Source organism: Corvus kubaryi, unplaced genomic scaffold (genome assembly GCF_017639235.1).
Source record: "Corvus kubaryi isolate FWS band 111438036 unplaced genomic scaffold, C.kubaryi_AGA036_p1.0 37272, whole genome shotgun sequence".
Lineage (NCBI taxonomy): Eukaryota > Metazoa > Chordata > Aves > Passeriformes > Corvidae > Corvus > Corvus kubaryi.
In genome coordinates this window covers 2,249,324-2,266,203 of record NW_024581084.1, presented here as the reverse complement: position 1 = coordinate 2,266,203, position 16,880 = coordinate 2,249,324, and the positions used below count along the sequence as shown (strand labels likewise).

General features: G+C 62.3%; 1 protein-coding gene across 6 annotated transcripts; it reads right to left on the bottom strand.

Annotated features, from left to right (window-relative positions):
* Positions 1–3,901: 3,901 nt before the first annotated feature.
* On the bottom strand, positions 3,902–16,710 carry CEP131 (centrosomal protein 131). 6 transcript variants are annotated; one of them, XM_042025542.1, is made up of 27 exons: positions 16,430–16,710; positions 14,757–14,949; positions 14,037–14,122; positions 13,124–13,238; positions 12,898–13,016; positions 12,682–12,795; positions 12,437–12,595; positions 12,129–12,246; positions 11,249–11,365; positions 10,428–10,596; positions 10,196–10,296; positions 9,891–10,073; positions 9,354–9,548; positions 9,109–9,246; positions 8,683–8,808; positions 8,487–8,603; positions 7,562–7,591; positions 7,031–7,133; positions 6,590–6,791; positions 6,244–6,351; positions 6,029–6,146; positions 5,814–5,888; positions 5,587–5,729; positions 5,126–5,303; positions 4,883–5,025; positions 4,214–4,274; positions 3,902–4,136 (listed from the first exon to the last, which is right to left on the bottom strand). In XM_042025542.1, exons 1-27 carry the CDS (start codon positions 16,693–16,695, stop codon positions 4,068–4,070), a joined length of 3,546 nt encoding a protein of 1,181 aa, XP_041881476.1. In that variant the 5' UTR covers positions 16,696–16,710; the 3' UTR covers positions 3,902–4,067. The 6 variants fall into 6 exon arrangements, 5 of the variants coding, with proteins under 5 accessions (XP_041881476.1, XP_041881477.1, XP_041881478.1 ...); XM_042025543.1 differs by having other exon boundaries at positions 9,354–9,545; XM_042025544.1 differs by having other exon boundaries at positions 10,196–10,275.
* Positions 16,711–16,880: the final 170 nt, after the last annotated feature.

The window sequence follows — 16,880 nt, the reverse complement described above, 5'->3', positions numbered from 1 at the left end:
GCAGCCGCCGCCCCCGCGCGGTCCCGCCGGGATGGATAGGGTCCGTGGGGACACCCAGGACGGGGACGGGACCCCCGAGGGGCAGCCGCCACCCTGGAGCGGGGCCGGGACCCCCCGAGCAGGGCCGAGACCACTCAAGGGCAGCCACCCCCCAGAGTGGGGACGGGATCCCCCGGGAGCGGGGCTGGGACCCCTCAAGTAAGGAACTGCTCCGGTGCTGACCCATCCCGGGCACCGCCGGCTTCCCGGGACCAGGGATGGGGACAGGGATGGGAAACAGGGGCGGGATGAGCACCTCTGCCCCCAGCCAGCCCCTCAACCCCCCGCCAGCCCCCCTCCCACACACCCTGCACCCCATCTCTGCCCCCACGCCCCAACACGGCCTCAGCCTGCAGCCCCCCAGTCCCATCCCGAGGGGGAGCAGAGCCCCCCAGCCAGGCCCGTGGTGTGGGGTCCCCTTTGGGCTGGGAGGCTGCCCCTTGTGAGGCCCATGGCTCGGCCTCGTCTGCTCGACGCCACAGCCCTGGCACGTGGGAGTGTGCCCTCCAAACACAGGATGCTCCAAAACCTGGGAGTCCCAATTCCTTGGCAGGGAACATCCCACGGCTTCACCCACAACCCCTGGCAGCTCCCAACCAGAGCTTGGTGAAGCTGTGGGTGCCACTGGTCACAGAGTCCACCTGGGACCCAGGTTGGACTTTCCTCCAGGGTCATGGCAGGGCAGTCCTGTCCCATCCTGTCCCGTCCCGTTCCTGGGAACCCCCATCCAGGCCCTTGTCCCACCCCTTGCTGGGCTCAACTCTGAGCACGGGGCTCGCACATCCCCACCACCAGTTTGAATATTTAAAGCCAAATTTTGCGTACACGATTAATTTTTTACAAGCCTTCAAGCCTGCACAGAACAGCACCACGCTGCACATGTCACGTCGCCACAAATAGATACAGGCCTGGAAAAATTACCGGCTGCTGGGAGAATAAACACGCTGGAGCCAGCTTCTCCCTTGCCTCCGCATTTCTCTGCTCCAGAGCAGCTCTGTCCCACATGATCTCCCAGTGCCTCTGCCAGGGGTAGCAGGGGGCTGCTGATGCCCCATCACTCATTTTGGAGACCCCCGGCTGGGGTGCACCCCATTGCTGCCCTCCCCACTGGGTCCCTGGTCCCTTCTGGATGCCCAAAGGCCATGACCCCACATGTGGGACACCCTGAGCTCCTCCATGAGCCTTCCTGGGTGTCAGAGTAGCCGAGCAAAGGTGGCACTGACCTGGTACAGTGTCTGTGTGTGTCAGGAGCATTTGGGGTCTCTCGGAGCTTTGGTGCCATTGTTGCCCTCTGGACTGGCCGTGGTCCTGTGTGAGTGGGTGGCCACGTGCGTCTGAGCTGGCACCGGCTGAGTCACGGCCAGGCGGGACGGGGGTGGGTAGCTGTGCCAAGCCCACACCGGGCACCCACCCGCCTGCACCGGGCACCTACTGGGCCCAGCCATCCCCAGCATCCCAAACATGCTCAGCTGGTCCCAATGTGGGTGGGACAAGGATGAGCTGAGGCCTTCCTGGCACTGGCAAGGGGCAGGGGGGCTTCAGTGAGTGGGAGGGGGTGAAATCACCCTGTTGTGTTGGGGGTGGCAGCTCCAGTGCCCAGTGTTCCTTCCCTCCTGTGTCTGGGAGAGGGTGGGATGGGGAGGAAGATGAGGATGGGACGGAATGGGAATGGGAATGAGAATGAGGACTGGGGGGGATGGAAGTGAGGATGAGATGGGAAAGAAGGACAGAGATGGCCTGGGGATGGCATTGGGATAGGAATGGGATAGGGGGATGAGAATGGAGTGTGTGCCTGCCTAGCCCTGCTGTGCCACCCTGCCCTCCTTGAGAAGACCTGAAATCCCCAGTTCAGCTGGGACACCGAGTGCAGCAGCCCATGCCCCAGCACCCTCCTTGCCCAGGTGACACCCCCAGTAGCCCCACCTGACACATCCAGGAGGAGGGTTGAGCTCTGTCACAGTCACCCAAACCCACCGCCCGCCCTGTGCCCCCTGCCGCTTGTCCTGCTTCCCACCAGATTTCCAATGTGGCTGTAAAAGAGAAAATCCCAAAGGAGAATCGAGGCCCAAAGCCCCAGGGAGCCCCTCAGGTCCAGCCCTGAGGTCGGGGCGGGTGGCAGGGCTGATCCAGCCCCAGGCAGAGGCACAGGGTGGCACCGGTCCCCTGACATCCCCTCCCGGTCCGGGCAGTGCCGCTGCCGCCGCCCCAATTAGCAGGGGAGATTACAGATCCTCCCCAAAGGGAGATTACCCTGCTCGGATCCTGCCACTTGCGCCGGCTTCCCGGCTGATTTGTCTGGGGCTGCAGCTAATCCCCTTCCGGGCAGACAGCAGATTGAGCCGCGATTCCCTCCTTCCCGGCCCCGCGGCCACGGGGCGGCCAACGGGCCCCGCTCGTCCCGCTAATCCCGGGGGAGCCGGGGGGAGAGGGGCTCCTTAATTGGGGATCTCTGGCAGAGCCCGCAGCGGCCGCACAGTCGCCGCCAGCCTGGCTGAGCGCCCGCCGTGCCGCGGCTCGGCAGGGACGGGGACAGGGACGGGGACGGGGACAGGGACGGGGACAGGGACGGGGACACGGCTCGTGGCACGCGGGACCCGCGGGGTGCGGGCGGTGGGCGCGGGCGCAGCCATCCGGTGAAAATCAGCATGTTCGTTATGCAACGGCGCTGATTTATTCATGCCTGAACCGTGCACTGGCCTAGAAATTAGCCCGGGCGATGCCGGGGAGGGGCCGGGAAGATGCGGGAGCACACGGAGCCCCGGGGAGCGGCGGGAGCAACGCCGGGAGCAGCGCCGGGCACAGCCCGGGCACCGGGGGTGGGTGCTCACCCCGCAGCGGCGATGCCGGACGGGGCTCTGGCTCCTACCCCGGATCCACGGGGCACAGGCACAAGCGCCCCTGGACGGGCAACGAGGGGGCTGAGCCCCCTTCTGCCACGCCAGAGCTCCCGGGGCCGCAGCCGCTGGCACAGGCTCGGGCTGGCCCGTGCGGGGCTGTGCAGGGCGGGGGCCGAAGCGGCGCTCAGGACACCCCTTGGAAAAGCAACAGCAGCGGAACAAGCGCCGTGCCCGGCCTGTCCCGGCACACCGGGATGAGCGCTCCAGCCTGGGAACAGAGAGCGCACGGGCACGGCTCCGCTGTGCAGGACCCCAGCCACCCTCTGTGTCCCTGCCCCGGAGCTGGAGGAACTGCTCGTGCCCCACAACACCCAAATCAAGTGCCAAAGCACGGGCAGGGATCTGGGCCATCCATGGGCTGCCTTGGGATCACACCGGCCCCGGGAGCTGCAGCCAGGAGCCCGCGCTGGGACAAACGCCAGCGTCGGGAAGTGGCCGAGCCCCTGTGCAGCTTCCTGGGTTGACAGAGGGTTCCTCTGCGGCTCCATGTCACCGTGGGGGCTCTGGCAGTGCTGCCACGGGGCAGGGCGAAGCTCCAGCCGAGCGCAAGGACCAGCAGGACGGATGGGAAACACCCGGGACTCTGCTGAGAAAACATCTGCCGGCCCCCGCTCCGAGCCCCGGCCCGGGGGAGGGAACAGAGCGGCTGCATGCTCCCGGCCGAGAGGAAACAGATGCCACCGGCCCAGCCCAGGCATTTCCCGGCCCTGTCAGGGGGTGTTGAGGAAGCTGCAGGTAGCAGAGGCTGTGGGATCACATCCTGCCCTGGCTCTGCCTCCCTGCGTCCTACTGGATATTTCAGTTTAGAACGGGAAGCAAGGCCTAGATAGGGGTGCTGGGCACCCTCGGAGCAAGGGAGGGTCTTGGGATGCAGGAATGGGGTCGGGAAGGTGGGAGTGGGCACAGACCTCGAGCAGGAGCCACTCGTGCCCTGGCACTGACGTACACAGGTACAGAAACAGCTGTAGAAACCAGCAGAGATTTATTATCAGAACAAAACTCCCAAACATCTGAAGGCCACCAAGTGTCCCAGCACGGCCACCGCACTGGGACCAGGCTGTGGAGAACGAGGGAAGAGGGAGGGGAGAGCCTGACCCTGACCCCAGCCCCGCTCCCTGCCCAGCAGGACGGTCACTCCGTGGCCAGCTGCCGCTGCTGCTCCAGCAGGGATTCCAGGAGGTTGGCTCTCTGCACGGCCGCCTGCAAAGGAGCACAGGGGAGAGCTCGCGGTGCCCAGCAGAGCCGCAGCCGGGCAGGGCGGGGCAGCCCTCACTCACCTCGTACTGCTTCCGCAGGCTGCTCATGCTCTCCTCCTTCCTCAGCACCGCCGCCTTCACCCTGACACGGACATGGGGGGCCAAACACCGGGCTTTCAGCCCCGGGAGCTCAGCCCCTCTCCCCCAGCCAAAGCTGGGCTCCAGGTGCCATCACACCTGGCAGCACCTTTATTGCATTGCTGGGTGCTGGGTAGTGTGGACTGACTGGTCTACAGGAAGAAAGGCACATTAGCTTCCTAAGTCCTAATTATCATAGTGTTTTAGGGATGTCCCAGCTGCCCTCAGCCTCTGTGGCTGTGCCCTGACCCTGGGCCCTGCCCCTCTGGAGAAGATCACTGTGGCTGCCATCACAGGTATCGTGTGTGAGCCTCGGAGAGCCCCCAGGAGGTGACACCGATCCTGGCCAGGGCTCCTGCCAGGGAGGAACACAGACAGAGCTGTGCTCCACTGGCCTCTCCTGGCACTCATGTTCTGCAGGCAGGGACAGGAACAGCCCTGGGGACGGGATGCCACAGAGCAGGCCAGCAGCGACAAGGAACAGAGGATTCAGGGTGTCTGAGCAGCAGCCGGCTCGGGCAAGACTCCTCGGCCCGGTTTGCCTGGACAGGGCTGGAAGCCATTCCTGAGGATGCAGCACTGAGCTCCTGCACCACACCCGGGCTCCCTCACCTCCTGTGAACCTCCTCCAGCTCCCGGTCCTTCTCCCGCACCAGCCTGTCCAGCTCCAGCTGCTGCCGGGCCCTCAGCTCTGCCATCTCCGCCTTCAGCCGCGAACTCTCCTCCTCCGTCCCCACCAGCCTGTCCGCAAACTCCTGCCGGATCACCTCAGTCAGGCCTCTGTGCCCCTGGGACAGCTGGTCCCGCACACCCAGGCACGGGCCAGGCAGGGCCCTGGCTCTGCTCCTTGCTCACCTTCCGGATCTCCTCCACCTCCTGCTCCTTGTGCTTCAGCAGGCCCTGCAGCCGGACGCTCTCCCCTTCCAGCTCGGCCAGCCGCCCCTTGAGCTCATTGCAGCGCTCCTGCAGCTTCCGCTCCGACCGCTCCAGCTCCTGCAGCTCCACCTCGTACTTGTCTCGGATCCTCTTGATCCTACCGGCAGGAAGGACAGGCAGCTTGGCTCATCCCGCTGCTGCAGGGATCATCCCAGCCCCCTTCCTGCTGCAGGAGGGACCAGGGCACAGCAGCAAGGGCACAGCTGCCCCATGGGAGATCCAGGGCTGCTTCCTCAGGTGAGAGGTAAACTTTGTCCCTGTGAGCTGCTCCTTCCTGCACTAACACTGCTCCAGAGCTCACTGGAGAGATGCCCAGGGGACAGGGAAAAGGGACCAGCCCCTGGAGGACCTGGACCCTCCCTCCTCCCTTTCCCCCTCACCTGTTCTCTGCTGCCCTCTCACACTCCTCCTTGGCCAAGGACGTGTCGGCCTCCAGGCGCTGGATCACCAGCTCGATCTCCTTGTCCCTCTCCTTCCTCATCTCCTCCCGCAGCTCCCGCTCCCGAGAGAGCAACCAGGCTTCCTGGGAACAGGGACAGCAAATGCAGCCTCAAATCCCTCTCAGAGCCCGTGGGTGGCACCTCCGGAGGACAGCTCTTGCCATTACCTCCTTCTTCACATAGTTGGCCTCCCAGGCCTGCTTCTCCAGCTCCAGCTGGTCCTTTAGCACCTTCAGTTCTGCCTGTGAGGAGAAGGGAAAACAACAGCTCAGCCCTGGGAGCATTCTGTGCCGGCTGGGAGCAGCTGCTGGCGCTGCCCCGGTGGGGTCCGAGGCCTGGTGGTGCCAGTGCCCAAAGGGCTGGAGGTGAGGGGGAACCAGACCTGGTGCCGCCTCTCCTGCTCCTCCTTCTCCTTGGCATACTCGTCCCGCAGCGCCCGGGTGAGGGCCGAGCTGTTGGCCTCCAGCTGCCGCCGCAGCTCCTCCACCTCCGCTCGCTGCCTGCACAGACACAGCTCCCAGCATCCACACCAGCACCTCTTCCCATGGGAGCCCGGCCCCAGGGCTGCCCCCAGCCCCAGGCCCCCAGCCTGCTCACCTGGCTGCTTGCTGGCTCAGCCGCTCCTTCTCCTCGGCCACCTCGGCATAGAGCCGGCGCCGCTGCAGCTCCAGTGCCTGCTCCTCCTGCTCCAGCTGCTGCTCACACCTGCGGGGCACAGACACTCCACGGATGTGCCTTTGAGCACTCGGCCTCTTCTCCACCCTGCCCTTCATGATGCCAGAGGACGCTCCTGGCTCAGGGGCATCGCCCACCTGAGGCCGGTGAAGAGAAAGGGGCTGCTCCCCACGGAGCTCCAGATTTTGGGATCCCACCAGCAGATTGATGCTGGACAGCACCCCAGAGCTGTGAGCCCCAAGGCAGCACTGAGCCCGGAGTGACGCACCTCTGCCGGGCCCGCTCCCGCTCCCGCTGGCTCTGCTCCTCCTTCTCCCGCTCCAGCAGCCCCCGCAGCTCCTGCGCCTGCCGCCCGTAGTGCTGGGCTGCCCGCTCGTCCGACTGCAGCAGCTCGGCCTCGTGCAGCAGCTTCAGCTGCCGGATGTCCTCGCGGTGCTTGGCCATGAGCTTCTGGATCTCCGGCTCCAGCCCTGCACAGCGGGAAGGGCGGTCACGGCTCGGCCCAGATCCCACCCCGCTGCCCTTGGCCAGCTCAAAGGGGCTGGTAAGAAGGGGGGATGAGCACAGAGGGGTTTTCCTGCCCTCTGGCATCTGCTCCACCAAAAACAGGGAGCAGACACTGCCCACACCAAGGAGCTCTTCCCAATCTGTCCTGGACCACCCTGGTGCTGTCCCGGCTCCACCTGCTGCTGAGGGAGCCTGCCCGTACCTTTCACAGTGATTTCTTTGATCTTTTTGGTTTTTTCCTCAATCCACTTCTCCCGTCGGACTTTCTCAGTTGCACTCATGAGTTCCTTCAGTTTCTTAATCTCCTGTTTGGAAGCAAATGGGAAAACCTCAGAGAAGCTGGGAGAGAAAAGCCCTGGGAGCCTGGGAGCTGGGCTGCTGGGAAGGAAGCTGTGGAGCTGCGCATGGATACACGCACAGCCCTGGCCAGGTGTGTTCTTCCAGCCCAGAGAAGTGGCCACACACTCTCCTAGTGCCTTCTCCTCTATCCCCTTGGGAAAGTGCTCACTGCCAAGATATGAGAGCACCGACGGAGAGGGAAGGGGAACTGGGGGCTGCCAAGGGTCCCTGCATGCGGGGCAGCCCATCCGTCCCTGTGTGATGGTGCTTTCCTCTCCAGCCTTCCCTCTCCCTGCCACGGAAAGCACTCTGGCAGGGGCTGGAGCAGGGCCAGAGCAGGTCAGGGCACGAGAACAGAGGGCAAGGCACAAAAGAGAGCAAAGACCACATTTACCTCACAAAAGGGGCCCAAAGTGCGCCAGACCTGGGGAGAAAGAAAGGAGGGGATGGAGAGAGAAGGGGAATGTGGGGGAGAGGCAAATCCACACAGCCGTGTCTGTGGGAGCCACGGGCAGGGCGGAGCTGGGCAGGAGTCCGTGGTGGTGAGAGGAGACACAGCTCAAGGGGCAGGGACAGGGACATGCCAAGGGACTGGCCAGGAGCGTGCCACAGGGTCGGAGCCTGCTCCGGAGACCAAGGCACCCCCACGGTCTGGCCAGGCATGAGCTCAGCTCCAAGGTCAAGGACAAGCAGGCACTGGGATGGCAGAGCTGTGATAAGCCCAGCGGTGCTGCCTTCCTACCAGGCCTGGCATGGGGCGAGCTGAGCTGTCTCCATCCACAGGGGAAGCAAAATTCCTCCATGGCATTGGGTTTGTGCCAGCATCACACCCCGGTCACCCCCAGCCTGGGAGAGCTCTGCTTACATGGGATCATGGAATCACAGAATGGTTTGGGTTGGAAGGGACCTTAAAGCTTCTCCAGTTCCATCCCCTGCCATGGGCAGGGACACCTGCCACTAGCCCAGGGTGCTCCAAGCCCTGTCCAACCTGGCCTTGGACACTTTCAGGGATGGGGCAGCCACAGCTGCTCTGGGCACCCTGTGCCAGATGTGTGGGAAGGATCTCTCTGAGCAGAGCCTGGGAGCTTACACTGTCCCTTGGTCAATGCCACGCTCCTGGCTCTGGGCAGCAGAGGACGGGAGCCTTTTGGGGAGCCAGGACAAAGCTCCGTGGTGACAGGGACCTCCTGTGCACAGGGAAGAGCTCCTTGGAGTGTCAAGATCCCACTGAGGTGACAGAGACTGTACTGCTCCGGGCAGAGGCCCCATTTGAGCAAAATCAGGACACACATGTCCTTCCACCTTCCCTGTCCCCTCACCAGCTCGTGCTGCTCCTGCATCTGGGTGATCTTCTGGCCATACTTGTGGTCCACTTGTTTCAGCTCTGCCACCACAGCCTCACATTTCTCACTCAGCACCTTCTTGTCATCGAGGAGCTGGGCAGGGGAAGGGGCCGGCATCAGGCAGGTGCAGCCACCTCAACCTCTGCCTTCAGGAGCTGGGATGAGGGATTACCTGGTCGATGAAGGCCAGGTGCCTCTGGATAGCTGCCTCATACTGCTCCCTCTGCAGCCTGAGCTGGTGGCCGAGCTCCTTCTCGGTCTGTTTGACGTGGCGGTCGGTCAGCTCCCGCTGCTGAGTCTGTGGGGAGCAGGGATCAAACAGCCACGACATGGAAATCACCATCAGGCCAGGAAAATGAGGGACAGAGCTAAAGCAAAGCCCTGGTGCCCACATTTCCCACCCCTGTCAGCAGGAACATCCAGCCTCCCTGGAGTTCCGTCAGACGAGAAGGGAGTTCAGCCCCAGGAGAAGGGGCTCCCCACTAGATGATCTTTAAGGTCCCTTCCAACCCAAACAATTCCATGATTCTGTAAAATCAAGGGATAACCCTGATCACATGCTTCATATCCCCGAGAACCACATGCAAGGCTGACACACCAGAGCAGTCTGCAGCAGGCTGATGGCTCTCTTCTTCTCCTCCACTTCCAGCTTCAGCCTCATCATGGAGCTTGTCACCTCCGTAGCAACAGCCGACACCTGCTCCACGTGAGCCAGCTCCTCTTCCAAAAGGAAGCCCTGCCACAGCAGAAAAAGCATGATGAAAAGGTGGTGGAACCACTTGGAGTGAGGACAGGGAGATGGGGATGATTCCCACCAGAGTCCCACAGCACAGATGGACTCACCTCCCGCTGCGTGGCCGAGGCAGCCGACCTGGGCCTCTCCTGCTCCGACTTCTCCATCTCATCCAGGAAACTGATGATGCTTTGGAGCTTGGCCTCTGAGAGCAGAGCCCCATCCTCGGGGACCCCCGGCGAGTGGTTCAGCTTCCCAAACTTCTCCAAGTTATCAGCAGTCAGGGAATTGGAGCTGGGCTCCTGCTGGGAATTCACCGTGGTGAATGAGCACCCAGGGGAAAGCTCGGGAGAAGAGGTGCTGGCTTCTCTCCATCACTGCAGCCCAGTAACCAGCCTCATCCTCTGGGCTAAACCCTGTCCCACCACCAGCCCTTGCATGGATTTGCTGTTCCTTGCAGATGTCCAAGCCCTTGACGCACCAAACAATTCCTCTATCACCTCCAAACTCCTCCATCTCCACCTCCAAATTCCTCCATCACTCACTCCAAGCTCCTCCACCACCTTCCCTGGCAGTGCCCAGCCGTTGCTCACCAGGCAGCCATCACTGTCCAAGGATGGACACAGCAGTCCCATCCCTCGGCTCACCCTGTCCATCCAGGCATATCTGTCCTTCTTGAGGAGCTTGGGTGGGGGCAGCAGCTCCGGCTCCTCCTCCAGCAGCCGGAGCGTGTCCAGCAGCTCATTGAGCGTGACCTTGGACGGAGCCCTGCTGCCAGCAGTCACTGCTGTCTCCAGGTCCTCGTTAGCCACCTCCCTGGAGCTCATATCCTAAGGAGAAGATGAGAGAGTGAGAGAGTTTTCTGGGTCTCCCCAGAAACCAGCAAAGGCTCTGCTGTCACGCTGGCAGAGCGGCTGCTGCCAGGACCCCCAGGAGGCACAGCCAGACCCACCTGCAGTTTGTCCTCTGCCCCGGGGTCCTGTGAGGGCACGGAGCCAAGAGCTGCCAGGCCGCTTCCTTCCGGCTCCGTGGCTGCCGAGGGGGAATTGGCCTCTACAGGAACCAGACTGCTGTCGGACACTCGCCCCAGCCAGCCCCTGGGAAGCAGCTCCTCAGAGCAAACAGCGCCTTGTCCCCTCCTTCCCCTCACTCCCAGAACTCTGGGGCACGCCAGAGGGACTCACCGGTGTTGTTGGCTTTGGTGAGGCTGCTGGCCGGGCTGACATTCCTGGCTGAGGCAGGTTTGGCACCAGGCTTCTTCTTGGGCACCCTCCTGCTCTCCTTCACCAGCACCAGCTCTTCTGCTGAGTGCTGCATCTCCGAGGCCTTTTGGGCTCTTTTCTGGTGCAGCTCCTGCAGGGACAGAGGAGCCATCGATGCCCTTAAGTTTTGGGAAGGCATAAGCTTGTGTTTGCAAGGCTGTGGCAGCGTTTTTGCATCCTCCAGCTGCTCACTGCTGTGTCTCCCCCAATCCCCCCCCGATGGAACATGATTCCAATTAGAGCAAAGAAAATTTGGGGTTTAAAACATCCCCAGCTTTACTGCCAACTCCTGCAGCCTGTGCCAAGCCCATCTGCACCACCAGCTGCAAGAGCAGGGTGACAATGACGTGTTGCTTCCTGCCAAGGGACATGGGAGCAGTACTCGGCCCTCTCCGGAGGAACCCTGCTCCTGAGGAGGGTCCCATTCCCAGGGCACGCACATCCTCGGCCATTCCAAGGAGCCTGGAGTCTCCCTGTCTCAACAGCACCATTTTCCTGAGCACTACATGGAAACCAGCACTGTCTTCACAAGCTCAGAACGAGCTGCCAAGGCTTGGCAGGAGCACAGCAGGAAACCGCTCTGTGGCACCTCCATCTCCAGAGGGAGCGCTCCATTTCCAAGGCTGGCTCTGATCCCGCCCCATGCCAAGCCCTTGGAGACGCAGAGAGGCCTCTCGCTGCCTCGCCAGATGATGCCAACAAATGGTGTCACACAGGCCACGACAGCCTGGCCCTGGCCCTACCTGGATGGCAGCGTGCCGGGCCAGGCGCGCCTTCTCCTCTCGGATCTTCCGGCGTTCCTCGTCCTTCCTCTCCTGCAAATTCAGGATGTTCCCCTCCTCCATCCGCTGCTGCCTTTCCTTCCAGAGAGGAGGATCACAAGTGTTACTGAGAGTTCTCCAGCACCCACCACTGAGAAGTGTGAGGGGCACCCACACCTGGGTCACCCCATATCCAGGCTTTCCATCCTCCCCTCTGTGCAGGTGAGGAGCCCTTGGCACAGCTCCACTTTGGAGCAGCTCATTTTCTTTAGATCCTCAATGCAATTATTATTATTATTATTATTATTATTATGTCATCATCTGGGTCTGCAACCACCAAGGAGACAAGGCTTAAAAATAGACTCACATACAAGAGCAAGGGAGCTTTTCATTACTGGGATAAATAATTGAACACAAAGAAACACAAATAGCTGTGAAACGCCATCACTCTAACAAGCCACCTCATTAGGGATTCATTAGGATGAGCCGAGATGGGGCATCCCTTCTCCGGCCACCAGTGTGGCCCAGACAATGGCAATTACGGGAGGCTTGTGCTGCTACTGCCAGTGTCTGCCTGCTCCCAGGCAGGGGGCTGGGGGAACTGGAGCCGGGTGGTGCTGAGCCCTTGGACCTCAGCTCCAGCTGGAACCCAGCCCAGGCTAATCCCTGGACACAGCCAGCAGCGCTCTGAGGGAACAGGACCCTCCCCAGCTCTCTGGACCATGGAGGGGCTGGTTGGATGCAAAGCCAGAACCCCCTCGACTCTCACAGCCCAGGTCTGGTGACTAAAGGGACCGAATTGCGCAGCCAGCGGGACAGCGTGTCAGAGGGTCTGGGCTACAGAGCAGGGCACAGGACCAACCTCCCTTTTGGCAGCCATCAGGCGCCCCAGAGCCGCAGCCGCCGTCCTGTGCCGCTGCGAGTGCCGCCGGTACCAGCGCTGGATGGTGACAGCAGCCAGGTTCACCTGCTGGATGAACCTGTGGGGACAGGGAGGGAGGGTCAGCATGGCCCCAGGGGCAGCAGAGCACAGGCGGCTTCCCCACAGCACCGGGACCTGCAGGTGCACTAAGAGTGGCCCTTCCCCAGTGTGAAATCCCACAGGACAAGAACAAGCTCCCCTGGAGCTCCTCACTCCTCCTGGCACCGTCCTCCTGCCCCTTCCCTCACCTCTCGGCCTCCTCCTCGGTCACCTCCCTCCTCCGGGGAATGCTGCTGCTGCTGTTGTTGTTACAGGTCATGATGTTGTTGCTGGAGAAATTCTTCTGAGACTTGACGAAGCTGCTGCTGCCTTCCCCATCCTCGTTCGAGGTCGCTTTGACGACATTGCTGGGACAGAAGGTGAAGCCACTCAGCCCTGTCCTGTGCCACACACGACCCCGTGGCCAGCCCAGCTGCAGAGCCCCCACACTCACTTGAGGGAACTGGGAGCCTGGTTGGAGCTCTTGGGAGCAGGGCCCTTCTCAGCAGTGGAGTAGTTGTTGTGCACCATGGTGGTGACGCAGTTGCCCATCGCGCCCTTGTTGCTCCTTGTGTGGCGAGAACAGGAGCATCAGGAGCAGCACCTTCCCCTCTCCGGGTGTTTTCTCCACGCAGTTCTGCCCACCCCCGCTCAGGACCCCCTGTCCTACCTGTTGTTGGCGGTGAAGTTGGCAGCCAGGAGCACGGTGGCTTCCTTCCTCCTCATGCCTGCGGGCGGCTCGAGGCCGTGGGAGCTGGAGGGGCCCGGGAATGCCCGGGGCTGGTCATCCTGCCACAGAGTCAGCAGGGATAAGGCTACTAAACCCACCTCCTCAAACACCACCAGGAGCACAGAGCCGGCCTGGCCCACCCACTCCCAGAGCCTGCTGTCCTCACCAGGATATTCCACGTGGTTTTCTTTTCTGGGGAAGTTTTGCTCAGAGTTGCCAGTTTCTTCCTTCCTCCTGGATCGCTCTCAAAGAAGGCCAGGAAGTCTCCTGTCTGCTCCGAGCTTTAGCCAGACCCAGGGAAGGCAGAGAGGAGAGAACAGGGGTTCTGGGATAACTCACAGCCACAGGACACGCTCTGGCCATGCTGGGCACTTGGATACTCCAGTGTGACACAAGGGGACAAAGGAGCTGGAGAATTGTTACACGGCCACAAAATCCACAAATGACTCCTTTTTACACAGAGCTTTGGGTTTGAGGGTGGTGTGTGGTGATAGGGATGGGCACAGACCAACAGGAGAACAGAAAATCCCAACTCAGAAGGCATTGGGAACAGAGAGCTTTTGTCTCCTCACACAGCCCAGTTATGGCCTTGGTGGGTCCATGAGGGCTGTTGGAATTAAATGGAATGGTTTTTGTGACAGCCACAGAAATACACTCCATTTCCCTGAATAGAAATTCTTCCCTGTGATGACACTGAGGCCCTGGCACAGGTTGCCCACAGAAGCTGGGCACTTCTCTGGAAGAGAAGTGTCCCAGGCCAGATTAGACAGGGCTCGGAGCAATGTGGTCTAGTGGAAGGTGTCCCTGCATGGGACTTTAAGGTCATTTCCTACCCAGGCCATTCTGTGATCCTATGAAACGCTAAACAAGGGACCTCCTCTTCAAAAAAATAACCAAAGCCCCAGACCTTGGTTTTCCAGGGCCAGGCTTTAACTCCTGATGTGCACAACAGAACTCAGGGTACATCTTGGAAAGGCTCCTGTTCCCCCACAGGACCAGGGAGGTTGGACACAGGGGTGGGGTGTCCCCCAGGGGCACCCACAGGATGGATGGACACACGTCCGTGGCTGGAGCTGTACCTGTGTGAGCTGTTCACCCGCTGGTTCACCTGCGTGGTGCTGTTGGACCTGCGCAGGTTGTTCATGGCCCGGGATCCCGCATCCTCCTGTGGAGAGCAGGGATAAAACCAGCAGCCACGTTCAGGAGGAGCACAGGCAGGCTCCCCCACCCCCTCACCCAGCGGGACACGGAGTTCTCGCTGCCCCAGGGCTGCCAAGCTCTCCTTGAGGCAGCGGGCAATGACACCTCGCTCGGGCGCTGCTGAGCCAGCAGGAACACGTTCCTTAGCACAAGCTCCCGGGAACAAGGGCACGGGAATGCTGCCAAGGGATTACTCAGCATGGAGCACAGACTGTCTGCTGCTGGATCCTGACGGAGCCCAGAAAGCACCTGGGGCTCATTCTCTGGGGAACCCCCACTCAGGAGCGGCAGGAACAGGGGGTGCTCGATGAGGGGCAGGCTGGGCCTGACATCCCAGCAGGAGACACCAGGAAATCGGCAGTTTCCAGACGGAAACTGGTGCAGGGAGCTGAAGGGCGAGGAAGGGAAAAGAGGGAATCCTGACGCTCCCTACTTGCTGTTCTGCATCGAGCAGAGAACCACGAGCAGCGACCGCCGAGGGCGGTGCCAGAACAAAGCCGGGCTGGTGCTGGGGGAACCACGGCATGCACGGAGCCATCCCAAATCCCAGGCACGCACTCCCTGCCCTGGCACAGGCGGGGGGAAGGACACGGGCTCACCGGGGCGTTCCTCTTGGCTTTGCTGTCGGCAGCCATGGACACGGAGCGCGCCATGAGCTTGGCAGGAGAGGCGCTGCCGGGGCGGCGCGACACCGGCGCCGGGAGCCCCTTCAGGATCAGGTCTGCGACATCGGAGCTCTGGACGGAGCAGCAGCTCCGGGTGCTCTTCATGCTGGAGCAGAAGGAAGGAGCCCTGGAAGCACAGCGCAGAGAGAGGGGAAGGCATGGAGCATCCAGCCTCGGAACCAGGCGCTCTGGCTCCTGCAAACACCGGCACACGGTGCTGGAACTGTTCCAACAGCACAAAACACCTTCCTCCAAATTGCCACATGGCAAATAACCCCAAGCACAGCCCGGGAGAGGCTCCGGGTGAACTCCTCACTGCTTTCACCCAACACTCTGGCTGCCCATGAGCTGCTGTCCCATTTATGGGCCGGGATTCCAGCAGAGGACGAAAGGGAGGGAAAAGCCCTGCTCCCCATCCCGGGCTCCTTCACTCCACACAGCCCACGGCTGCCAGAGGATCACACGGGCCCGGAACGGCCTTATCCGTGCAGGCTGGAGGTTCAGCTCACCCCACATCAGGTTGGGATGCTGAAGAACCACCTGGGCAGCTCCCAGGGGATCCTCCGCCCACCCAGCTCCCAATCGCTGCCGAGGGTTTATTTGGAAGTGTCCCTGCCCTCTCAGGGGGCACAGGGAGGGCTGGGCCCCCTCCCAGCTCGGGGCAGCACATTCCCACCTTTTCCCCCTCTGCATTTCCCCAGCCCCATTGCTAAGCCAGGAAAAGACCACATCACTTTTTTCTTTACATTTATTACCCATACTGCCCCTAAACCCGCTCCCCTGGCAGCCCTGGCTTCCCCTCTCAGGGCTCCACCAAAGCCCTCGGCAATGCCTCTGGCTCCACAGCCTGGGGAAACAAACGGCTCTCATGGAAACCGCTGGGCTCACGGCAGGAAAGCAGGGCTCAGGAGCCCAGGCCCAGCACAGCACCCCGAGCCCCTCAAAGCCCTGAAGCTCAGACTCCCCAGCTCTGAAGCCCCACGGCCCCAAGCCCCCCTGTGACCCAGAGGCAAGCCCTGGCCCCTAAGCTCCCAAACCCCTGAGCCCCTCAGGATCACCCAGGTCGCACACCTATTCCTCTAAGCTCCCAAAACCCAGACCCCAAAAATTCCCCCACTGCCAAGGCCCAGAACCCCAGCCACAGGTGCAAGCCCAAGCTCCCAGTGCACAGATGCCCCCAGGACCTCCTAGGACACCCATCCCCAGGCCCCAAGCCCCCCAAGTCCCAGACCTCCACCAAGAGCCCCCCAAGCCCCAGACCCCTCCCCAGGACCCCCAGAACACCCAGGCCCAAGCACCCCACGACCCCAGCCCATATCCCCAGGCCCCAAGCCCCTCATGACCCAGACTCTTTCAGAACCCCCCAACTCCCAATCCCCGCAGACCCCCAGCCCAGACCCCAAACCCTCCAAGCTCTCCCAAGCCCCAAATCGCCAGATCCCAACCCCTCACGACCACGGCCCCACGCACCCACACGCGGGTGAGACCCCCCTCGCTCCGGGGGCGATGCCGAGAGCGAAGCCCTGGCCCTGTCCCAGCTCCCCCTGGAACTCCCTGCGCTCCCCCGGCCCCCGCTCGGCCGCCATTAAACGCCCCCAGCCCCTCACCTACGGCCGCGCTCCGGCCACAGCCACCGGGCGGGGCCGGCGGCCAGCGACCAATGGGAAGGGAGGGAAGGGCGGGGGAAGAGACGCGATTGGCTGAGGCGGAAAAAGGGGGCGGGAACAAGGAGGGATGGTGGCGGGGGCGCGGCTGGTGGCGGGGGGCGGGGCTTAGCGGGAGTGAGCCAATGGGGTGAGAGGAAGGAGAGGGGCGTGGCTTCGGAAGGCGGGGAAATGGGCGGGGCTTGGCCCACGTGGGCGGGGGGCGTCATGGGGTTTTTGGGGGGAAAATGGGGAAAATGGAAATATTGGGGAGCTGAGAGGAGGACTGGGACTAGTGGGGAGCTATGGGGAGGGGGGAGCCGTGGAAGATGGGGGAGTCATAGGGCTATTGAGGGAGGTGGGTTGGAGAGGGGAATCTATGGGGCAGGGGGGGTCATGGGAGTACTGGGGGGCC